Source organism: Mytilus trossulus, chromosome 5 (assembly GCF_036588685.1).
Source record: "Mytilus trossulus isolate FHL-02 chromosome 5, PNRI_Mtr1.1.1.hap1, whole genome shotgun sequence".
In the NCBI taxonomy this organism is placed as follows: domain Eukaryota; kingdom Metazoa; phylum Mollusca; class Bivalvia; order Mytilida; family Mytilidae; genus Mytilus; species Mytilus trossulus.
The window spans coordinates 45279599-45291839 of record NC_086377.1 but is presented as its reverse complement, the minus strand read 5'-3'; the positions used below and the strand labels follow the sequence as shown (position 1 = coordinate 45291839).

The 12241-nt window shown below is 32.6% G+C and overlaps 1 protein-coding gene across 1 annotated transcript; it reads left to right on the top strand.

The window, feature by feature from the left end:
* Positions 1–2769: 2769 nt before the first annotated feature.
* On the top strand, positions 2770–6839 carry LOC134718884 (uncharacterized). Its single transcript, XM_063581721.1, has 2 exons — positions 2770–3808; positions 5770–6839. The coding sequence occupies exons 1-2, from the start codon at positions 2980–2982 to the stop codon at positions 6402–6404; spliced, it is 1464 nt and encodes a 487-aa protein (XP_063437791.1). The 5' UTR covers positions 2770–2979; the 3' UTR covers positions 6405–6839.
* Positions 6840–12241: the final 5402 nt, after the last annotated feature.

The following is a 12241-nucleotide window of genomic DNA, read 5'->3' as shown; positions in this document are numbered from 1 at the left end:
TAATGGCGTAGAAGTTAGCATGCGGGAGGAACAGAAATTGGAGCGTAAAAATTCCACATTACGTTTCTTATTACGGAACATTACACACATAAAGTCCCGCAAAACGTGACGTTTTGCGGGAATTCAAACGCTTAACGTCGCGCCAAGAGTTAACTCCCTTGAAACTGTATCGGATGCCCTTAAGTTGTTTAATTCAAAATCAAATAACAAGTCATTACCTTCCTGTGTATTTCTGTTTTCATGTCGTCCGTCGTTGACTGACTCTTTCCGTGAAACTACAGTCGAGTGTAAGTCTCGACTTACTAGAGTATTACACTTTTCCATTCCCCGCAGAATTTAAATCCTCTATTTTTAGATAGATACATATACTCAGTTTACATACAAGTTCATATAAACATGCACAGCTTATACAGGTAAAGCAAACCATTGAGTGTATTCATTGTATCTATATTGTGTATTTAAATGACATTTTTAGGTCACCAACAATCAATTGTTTCTTCGTGTCTTTATAACAAATAGAGTCTACAATATTGTGTAATAAACGCATTCATGTAAAAGATGTTTGAATCTCATTAATACAGAATAAAATTAGAGGACACATGACCTTTGGAAGACGCGAGATCGGTTACGTCGATACGTTGAAATCTTCCATCTATATTGCTGCATCTCCCATCATAAGAATCAAAAACTCATTTGAAATTCCAAAAATCAGGAAACAGGACACAATCGGATAATTATAGACTATAATAATTTTGTTACTTATCATATACATCTTAAAATTTTTCTTTTTCTTTATCGCTACGCTACGTTATTGCAGTTTAGTTTAATTATGTTTTATTTGCGTAAATGTGCAAAGTTATTGCTGTTACCTCACACCCCACATCTAGCGTTCTAATGGTGCAAAATTATATTATAGTACTCATTATTTCATCAGTTACGCTAAACTGGTAATTTAAAATCTCTGTTTATTACAGGAATTATATTTTAAAAAATTGGATCAGTGATCTGTATAAATATAACGTCAAGATCAAACGAACCTCGCCAGACAGGCATGTACACCAAACAATAGTAAGTCAGTTATAATAAATGACAAAATAGAGAAAAACTAACTAACCAACCGTACATCAACTATGCAGGTATGTGAGCTATTGATTGACAAAAAGGCATCTTTATAAAACATGTGAACTACTAAGGTTTGTATATTATGAATAACAATATGACATTTTTCAAAAGCTTCGAATATTCTCATATGTGAAATTTATTGTATGGCAGTTGATCGGTAAAGTCATGATGGTTTGTACTGTACCATGTATGCTTCTACTTCGATTTGTTTACGAATGAAAAAGTAACATAATCGTTTATTTCTTTTACCAAACCTGTCTAAGTATGTCAATGTTTATCGTTTAAGCTTCTAAGTAATTAAGATTTTCGTCGCTTTTACGTTAATATTGATAGTGTGTTAAACTAAAGCGCATTGATCAAAAAATGTATTTGAATAGAAATAGTTAATTAGACTTCAAAACATCAGACACACAAATCAATGAATGTGTTTGTAGTTAGATGTTTTTGTGTTCTGTTAAATTGTTCCTTTTAAAATTGTTATACGATATGATGACTGATGTACCCATATTTTGACTATTTTATTTATTGTGTCTGTTAACGCATCCATGTAAATATAATGGAATTTGATGAGACTGTCATCACAGTGAGAGGGTTAGCGCTATAAACCCAGGTTTATTCCACCATTGTCTACATTTGGAAATGCCTGTACCAAGTCAGGAATATGACTGCTTGTCCATTCGTTTTTGTTGCGTATTGTTATATGATTTTGCCATGTGATTATATGGACTTTCCTAATTGATTTTCCTCTAAGTTCAGTAACTATGTCATTTTACTTTTTATATAGATTTTACCACGGGTTCGTCGTGTTCATAATTAAATATCTAGCACAAAAGCCTATTCTTCTAAACACGATGTTTCGTTAAATGCTGAATGTATAAGGACTATGCTGTCCGTGCATGTACATTTATTTTATCTTTGCATTCAATTGTGCAAATATAAAATCCTTTTTTTTTGGCTACGACTGAATGACTTTATAAATATTTTGAAGACTTTCCAGATAATCTCCTCACCTCCCCAACCCTTAGAAAGTCCGAAACATAAAATGCATTTACTTTAAGTTATATCTAGGTCCAATCGTAACTTAATCACTTAGTGAGTATAAGTTTGTGTGTACCCATAATTTTTGAAAGAGCACAGCAATACCTGTCAAAAGTTCAACACCATTTGCATTACTAGCAGTTTATACTTTTACAAATATTTACATGCAGATGTGATATATCGGTTAATACAATAACCCGCAAAAGCAACATATCCGGCAAACTAGTGAGAAAATCATAATTGTTTTGAATTTATAAATACTGGTTCTAATTGTTCTATTTACAATGTAGTATGAAATAATTCGCTTCAGCGAGTTTCTTTCAATCAGTATATTTCTTTTAAATGTGTCAAGGTAGACTTCGCCTTTAGAATATCAAATTAACAATCTACAGAACATGGTTCGTGAACTGTACGTTGCAAATTAAAAGACAAGATCAATTTGACAGAACAAATATAAAACACATATTTTGTTTATGAATTGTAAAGACGTCAGTCATAACTAACACATTTGTAAAAAGATACCTCTTTTACAAAGGAGAAGATAAACACCAATCGTCTACCTAGTATTACGTTTACGTTAGTAGTACTGTAGTTTTATTCAATTAAACTCGATCGTGTTCGTATACACGTAGTTGGCAAACACAAAACAATTTTATTTTATGAATTAGTTATCAAAGGTACCAGGATTATAATTTATAATTATAAGCTATTTAAAAGCTTATATAATTTATAGTTATAAGCTATTTAAAAAATCAAGGTAGACATGTACAGTGATGTTAGTGCATAGAGACTCCATTGATCAGTATAAGGTTCGTTGTAATGGAATGTGTGTCTGAGATAATTAAAGACTTCAAGCATCGAAGCAATCGATTTCTTGTTTTATTCGCACTTGAATATCTTGTAGACGGAATACAAGACCACGTTAAGAGTGAATTTAACACTTTTCATGAAGGACTGAAAAAGCTGCCAAAACAATGTCTGCTTTCTTGCAGCAAGAATGGCTTGTGCGATGTCTGTACTGGACGTAAACGTTACATTGAAGCATTCCATAGAGATCCACGCAGCATTAATTGGTCACAAATCGGTTCATCCAAATGGCTTACAGATCCGTTCGAAGTTGAAAAATGTTTTCTTCCCGAATGGTGTTTTAAATCAAATCGTTCGAAATTCTCCGGTGATGAACATGATGATGTTGCAGTTACAATAGGAAAAATAATGAATTTTAAAACTCTCTACGTTAAATTTAGTACAACAGTCAAGCCAAATGATATATGGAAAATAAGAAATCAATTGGTAAATGCAACATGGATTTCTTTTGCTCGTAAAGTTGAATTGTGTGCCGCAATAGGGACATTTATTCAAACTTCTCCCATTTACTCGGAAAATACATTAGCGAAAACATCATATAACAAAATTGAAATATTGAAAGAGAAATCGTACGATGATATAATCAGTGGCAAACATATAAGCAAGAAGGAAATTAATACGTTACACAAAAGGGTGAATCCTAAAGTAGGCAGATTTAATATCTATATGTACGTCATTTCAATATTGTTTATATGTATTGGAGTAATTACTAATAAAGCAATACCAAATGAGCTAGATGCCACGACGATAAATAGGATCCGATATTCACATTCTATTGATAGTAAGTTCTTAAATCATAATTCTAAGTTTAAAATCCTCATTCGGTGGTGGACCTTGTGAAGCGTTAACAATTAGTTACGTCAAGCGATATAAAGGTCACACACTCACTAGTTTGTCTATGCGTCTGCTATACTAATTGAAGGTTATTTAAATCCCTAGTATATCCGTCGTTAGTACTGTTGTTAAGACACATTAGCCTGCTACGTTCATTACAACCGAATTAATGTTAACCATATATACAGAAAGGTCATACGACACAGTTAACAATGCGTGATCATCCAAAAAAGTACAAACACTTTGAGTGTGATTTAGGACTTTACGTCATCAAATTCTACCTTAATTACTAAGAAACGAAAATAACCTGATGGTAGCTATCTTACCCGATGTAAACATAAAGAATAAATAGACGGCCGGACATAGCATAATTAAGATAGAAATGTATAACATTGTTTGAACTATGCAATAATTATTCCTTTTTATAAGATATCAAATAAAGGCAACAGTAGTATGTCGTTGTTCAAAAATCATAAATCTATTGAAAACAAATCCTCGTTACAACCTTTAAACGGGGAAACACATCAACTATAAAATATAAAACAAAGGAACAGCAGGAATACTGAAGTAAAACAAATACAAACGCCACCATACACATATTAAGCGAACAACTGCCATATTTCTGACTTGGTTCATAACATTTTAAGAAACGCACCAGCCTGAAAATATTAGTACTCATAATTATTAATTAGGATTTCCCCTGCCACATAAGCATCAAAGAAAAAAATCAGTTAGAAAAAGGACATAACATCAGTAAGAATTATTTATAAAATGTCACGTAAGCATAAAAAAATGATTTGAAAATAAGAAATAGAGTCAAAGCAGATTTTAAAATTCTAAAACCAACATAAAATGTATAGCAAGATACAAGATATTCTTATTTTTATAGCAAGACGCGTAGCTAGTATGCATGCATCGTATAGGCAGTAAATAAGACATTACAGAAAGCAAACCTGTAATTTGGCCATGTTTCTCCCTATTGTCACAGTTTTAGATTTTTAGATACTGATTTTGAAATTCACTTGAATCAAACTATGTTGTACCATATTGTTTGATTGACAATTGCAATTAATAGTATGTCTATATGAAACTATATAAGAAGTGGTATAATACCTAATGAAGCATGTATCAACAAGACGTGACAGGGAAGTGATGAAACAATTGCCACTAATAAAATGATACGGGTATATAATGTATGGTAAATATTGAACGTTGACTTCCATCAACCTTAAATTCCTTAGAGTTGTAGACAGTGTTATAATAATGGAAACAACTTATGAATCTGTCAAACAAATATCATCATCACACTCTCTGTAGAAACTACTGCTGGAATATAATGATTGTATATTGTGTTTACAACTTGATTGAGGTCAGGGTTCGTGTTGCTTAGTCTCAAGTTTTCTATGTTGTGTCTTGTGTCCTATTGCTATTTTCTGTTTTCTTTTTTTAACATTGTAAGGTTTTTTATCTATGAATTGGAATGTGTCCCTGGTATCTTTCGCCCCTCTTTCAAAAGTGACAATTTGAAACGTGTGTGCATTTTTCGGATACGAGTATGTCAATTGCCTTCTTCCTGTCTACTGCAACTTTGAATGTTTCAATATATCTACTGAACTGTTAATGGTTTATGTCACATCTTTTTCTAGTACTGCTGAACAAAATGTTATTTTATTTTGACAGCAGCTTGACTTTATAAATTGCACCATTTGTGAATTTAAAACTGTCAGAAACTGATTCAGATTACTAGTATCCGATACTTTGAATTACTTGCGTGGGTTTGCTTCGCATAAGTTGCGTTCTTTCTTTAGGTAGACATTAGTCTTTTAATATAATTTCGAATAACTTCTCATTGGGAAAGCTGTTCGACAAATTATTCAAATTATACATTCTTTTCTTCTTTTTTTTCAGGTTGTAATCTTGGATATGGATTGCACTTTGAGTATTATCTTCAACAACAGAGACATTTTGCCGGAAGAAAATGGCTGATTGACGAAACATTTCATCGAATCAATGTCACGCATGCGAAAGGTGTCATGCTGATTGCGGGTCCTAATTATGGAAAATCAGCATTTATTGCCGATATTATTAAAAACAAAGACCATTGTAGACCGAATGGATACACAATTATTTACCATATCTGTAAACGCGACGTTAAAATGCTTCAAATGCCGGAGAAATTTGTACTAAATTTAATGCAACGGATTAGTTGTTCATATCCAAGATATCAAAAACTACTAAGAGAGGTAGATACACAGTGGACGGACATTAGAGGAGTATGTATCTATGATCCTTATTATTGTTTAGACAACTTTGTCATTCATCAACTGAATGAACTCAAATCAGTATTAGGTCACAAACTTTTAATAATCGTTGATGGAATTGACCAATGCTATAGCAGCCAAATGGGAGTACAATTAGTTTCATTATTGCAGGCACGATACACTAAATTTCCAAGTTGGGTTAGATTTTTGTTCACCACAAGAAACGATTCTTCTATATTGCAACAGTTCAGTGACCTAGACCACTTGCATCTTTTCCATTGAGAATCTGGAATTAAAGACGTTTAATTATCAGTTCCATGTTACAATATGTCAAACTAATCTTCACATTTGCTGAGAATAAACGTTTAAATATCATGTTACAATATTCTTAACAGTTGTGCAGGATATTTCTTGTCTTGAATACAACTGCTTTCAAAACAGATATTTTGACAAGTAACATTAACGGTGGTGACAATTTACTGCACCAAATATATGTCCATTCAGTGCTGCTCGTGACCAAACTATTTGAAAAACTAAAATATAAACAGACGATCAAAATAAAATAGACCTAAAGTATAGCCATATCCACAAGATCCAGACATAATCGCCTCTAACCAAAATCAAACTTGAAATTCTTTTCAACAGATTTCGATGTACTAGTATGTATTATCGTTTATCTCTCGTTTGCTGTGATTTCGAAACAAAATCTTCAGATCACTTATTGACATTTTCTTTTTCATCTAAAAGAAAAAAAATAATGCATATTTTTTTTTAAATTTTAACTGAAGCATTTCAGTTAAAATACATATCGCATGTATAAAAGAGGGACGAAAGATACCAGAGGGACAGTCAAACTCATTAATCGAAAATAAACTGACAAAGCCATGGCTGAAAAATAAAAGGACAAAAAGACAAACAACAGTACACAAGACACAACCCAGAAAATTAAAGAATAAACAACACGAACCCCACCAAAAACTAGGTGTGACCTCAGGTGCTCCGGAAGGGTAAGCATTCACCAAATTAATTCATCATATTTAATTTTGCGTTTTTAAATTGATATTCAAAGCGTCATTGAAAAGTCTTTTTTCGACGACAATTTTGGGGAATTTAACTTAAGCCATTCTTTGTGTTATCACTGGGTCGATGCCACTTCTGGCAGTCTATAAATCTTTTGTATGTCAGCTGTAAATTAGTTCAATTTATTTTGAATTCATGCATTTAACCAGATGCTCAGCAGGGCGCAGCTTTATACGACCTCAGAGGTTGAACCCTGAACGATTGGGGCAAGTATGGACACAACATTCAAGCTGGATTCAGCTCTAAATTTGGATTGTGATTAAATAGTTGACACAGCATAGGTTTCTGACACAGAATGAATGTGGTCTAATGAACTTAAATAACATTTTTGCCTTTGAGCAATTCACTATGCTGTTGAATATTAATCCTCTCAAAAAAAAAATTCTTTTTATTTATGAAATCTGAAATGAGAAAAATTGACCCCCCCCCCCACCACACCCCACCCCACCCCCAATTTTTTTCTCTCATGCACATCTCCCTTTCCCTTATTCCAAAACTTTCTAATGGAGTTTGCAACAATAACTGCTCATGTAAATACATCATAAAATATAAAGTGCTTGTTATCACTGAATGGTAAAGATTGTTTTAATTTATCAGTTGGTAGTAAAAGTGAAAATACATTGTATATTGTATAAAACAGTGATTTAAGTTGATTCAACTATTATTCTGGACAAAGAAAGATAACTCCAATTGAATGAAAATTTCTTGCTATTGCACAATATTGTGCAATTAGATATTTCTTGCTATTGCGCAATACTCTGCAATTGAAAATACTTGTTATTGCACAATACTCTGCAATTGAGGATTTCTTGCTATTGAACAATACTGTGCAATTGAAAATTTCTTGCTATTGCACAATACTTAATATAATAATTTTGAATCCTGATTTGAACCAACTTGAAAACTGGGCCCATAATCAAAAATCTAGTACATGTTTAGATTCAGCATATCAAAGAAGCCCAAGAATTTAATTTTTGTTAAAATCAAACTAAGTTTAATTTTGGACCCTTTGGACCTTAATGTAGACCAATTTGAAAACGGGACAAAAAATTAAGAATCTACATACACAGTTAGATTAGGCATATCAAAGAACCCTAACTATTCAATTTTTGATGAAATCAAACAAAGTTTAATTTTGGACCCTTTGGGCCCCTCATTCCTAAACTATTGGGACCAAAACTCCCAAAATCAATCCCTCCTTTTATGGTCATAAATCTTGTGTTTAAATTTCATAGATTTCTATTTACTTATACTAAAGTTATGGTGCGAAAACCAAGAAAAATGCTTATTTGTGCCCCTTTTTGGCCCCTTATTTCTAAACTGTTGGGATCTCAACTCCCAAAATCAAACCCAACCTTCCTTTTGTGTTCATTAACCTTGTGTATAAATTTCATTTATTTCTATTTACTTAAACTTAAGTTATTGTGCAATAACCAAGAATAATGCTTATTTGCGCCCTTTTTTGGCCCCTTATTTCTAAACTGTTGGAACCAAAACTTCCAAAATCAATCCCAACCTTCCGTTCGTGGTCACAAACCTTGTGTCAAAATTTCATAGATTTCTATTTACTTAAACTAAAGTTACTGTGCAAAAACCAAGAAAATGCTTATGTGGGCCCTTTTTGGTCCCTAATTCCTAAACTGTTGGGACCAAAACTCCCAAAATCAATCCCAACCTTTCTTTTGTGGTCATAAACCTTGTGTTAAAATTTCATAGATTTCTATTCACTTTTACTAAAGTTAGAGTGCGAAAACTAAAAGTATTCGGACGACGACGACGACACAGACGACGACGCCAACGTGATAGCAATATACGACGAATTTTTTTTCAAATTTTGCGGTCGTATAAAAAGGAAAAATCACAAAAATACTGAACTCCGAGGAAAATTCAAAACGGAAAGTTCCTAATCAAATGATAAAACACATCAAACAAATGGGCTATCATATTCCTGACTTGGTACTGGCATTTTCAAAAGTAGAAAATGGTGGATTGAACTTGACTTTATAATGCTAAACCTTTCACTTTAATTTGACCTTCCTGCTGTTTTGGTTTTGAGTGACATTGTTCGTATTTTCAAACCGAACATTGTCTGCTTTATTCAACCATAACCCTAGTAGTGTTTTCAGTTTGTTCTACCGTTCATTTGTGTAATGAAATAGTTTTCGTTTGGTAAATATATATGCAAATGCCTATAGAGGGGGAATACACCAACTAGTAATTTAAGGTTGCATTCAAATATTAGTTCAAAGTCCAATACAAACGGACTAAGATGGCCAGAAAGTCAAAGCACGTACAGGCGGATAACAACCGACTAAACCAAACAGGTAATTTAAGATTAATTCATAGAAACTAACAACAAACAAAAGAATATATTTTAGGATGGTAGAGTCGTTCCTGTTTTACAACTGACACCAATTGCATAAGTCGGTGCAATTAAAAGCTCATTGAAAAGGTCATAATCTGTGATTTCACAATGAGTGAAAAGATTATGAAACTATTGCTACAAGTAAACTTGTCCGATGTTATTTGACAAGGATATGCCAAATCATAATGGCGTCTGTAAAGTTTTAAAAGGCTTACATAAACTGTACAATTTTGAACCATTTGTTTAATAGCTTTCTTGTAGAAGCATCATTTTATAACAAACGAAATTTAATTATTTTACAAAGATTTTCACTTTGGCTTTAGTTTCAAGCATATCCATTCAAAAGTTAACTGAACCACATTCTGATCTGTCAAATTTCTATTTATAGAACTGCAAATGTAGTGAAACTTTTTTCCAAGTTCCGACCATCTTTACTAGAACACACAAGATCTGTTGTTCATCAGACGTCCAATTACAATAAGGAAAAAGAACTACTGATCATCATGCTAAGTTACTGAAAATACAGATGTTTTGTGTTATAAAAATTTGCTGTTACAAAATATTAGAAATTATTATAAATTAAGGAATGTGTCTCCCTCATGCAAAGCTCTGATTCCTCTTACCTATTTGGCTATACTTTTTGGACCTTTTGGATTATAGCTCTTCATCTTTTATATAAGCTTTGGATTTCAAATATTTTGGCCACAAGCATCACTGAAGAGACATGAATTGTCCAAATGCGCATCTGGTGCAAGAAAATTGGTACCGTTAATTTTATTACTGTATATTCAGAAATTACTGCAAATTATTATATCCAATAAGGCAGATGGATGACACCATTCCTCAAAAATTGCAATAATAAATAGCCTCAATATTTTCTGAATCTACAGTCACAGACAAACAATAAATCTTTGCCAATGATGTTTATTCACCATGAGGTTGTTAAATTTGATATATGCCTTTTGTGATTCTTTATATTTGTTTGTTTTATTGTAATTAATATAATAACACAATGCTGACTGCTGTATCCCTATTTTTGACATTTTTACATATTATGTGTTTGTTTTGTTCACTCTTTGTTGTCAATATAAGGAATTTGATGCTACTGTCATACAAATGAGAGGTTTAGCTAGCTGATAAACCACGTTTAATCCACTTTTTTCTTCATAATAAAATGTGTGTACAAAGTCAGGAATATGAACTTTGTTATCCATTCGTTTGATGCGTTTCAGCTGATTTTGCCTTTTGATAAGGAACGTCCAGTTTTGAATTTCCTTGGAGTTCAGTACTTTTATGATTTCACTTTTTCTTTATCTTTAACTTCTGCTTTTTCTATCGTTGTTTAGTATTACCCTTTTACCATGACATATAAATATTCTATCAAATTCTAGTTAACACATACTGCTATGGCAGGAAGATCATTTATACTATGGATTATTATTATTGTTGGATACCAATTTTCATGGATCCTGTTAATACAACAAACCACGAAATTAATTGTTCAACAAATGACAATCTTTAAATAGGCTTGTATGTGCAAAATGAAAAAAATGAATATCCATGAATATGCAATTTTTCCTCAATCCACGAATATTGGTACCACCAAAAATAAATGAATCCACACTACTACTTATAAACATCCAATTCCATTCATGAATAAACTAAACTAGAGGCTCTAAAGAGCCTGTGTCGCTCACCTTGGTATATGTGAATATTCAACAAAGGACACAGATGGATTCGTGACAAAATTGTGTTTTGGTGATGGTGATGTGCTTGTAGATCTAATCATCTAACTTTACTGAACATTCTTGCTGCGTACATATATCACCATCTATAATGATTGGCCCAGTAGTTTCAGTTGAAAGTGTTAGTAAAAATTTACAAATTTTATGAAAATTGTTAAAAAATTGACTATCGATTTGTCTGAAATTTTCAGGGCAGATAGATCTTGACATGATAAACAATTTAACCCCATGCCAGTTTTGCTCTTAATGCTTTTGTTTTTGAGTTATAAGCCAAAAACTGCATTTTACCCCATGTTCTATTTTTAGCCATGGTCGCCATCTTGGTTGGTTTGACCGGTCAACGGACACAATTTTTAAACTAGATACCCCAATGATGATTGTGGCCAAGTTTGGTTAAATTTGGCCCAGTAGTTTCAGATGAGAAGATTTTTATAAAAGATAAATAAGATTTACGAAAAATGGTTAAAAATTGACTATAAAGGGCAATAACTCCTAAAGGGGTCATTTGACCATTTCGGTCATGTTGACTTATTTGTAAATCTTATTTTGCTGAACATTATTGCTGTTTACAGTTTATCTCTATCTATAATATTATTCAAGATAATAACCAAAAACAGCAAAATTTCCTTAAAATTACCAATTTAGGGGTAGCAACCCAACAACAGGTTGTTCGATTCATCTGAAATTTTCAGAGCAGATAGATCTTGACCTTATAAACAATTTTACCCCTTGTCAGAATTGCTCTAAATGCTTTGGTTTTTGAGTTATAAGCCAAAAACTGCATTTTACCCCTATGTTCTATTTTTAGCCATGGCGGCCATCTTGGTTGGTTGACCGGGTCACCGGACACAATTTTTAAACTAGATACCCCAATGATGATTGTGGCCAAGTTTGGTTTAATTTGGCCCAGTAGTTTTAGAGGAGAAGAT

Coding starts and splice junctions, on each gene's coding strand:
- LOC134718884 (XM_063581721.1), top strand. CDS start 2,980: ATGGAATGTGTGTCTGAGATAATTAAAGACTTCAAGCATCGAAGCAAT. Junction 3,809..5,769: donor ATATTCACATTCTATTGATA/GTAAGTTCTTAA, acceptor CTTTTTTTTCAG/GTTGTAATCTTGGATATGGA.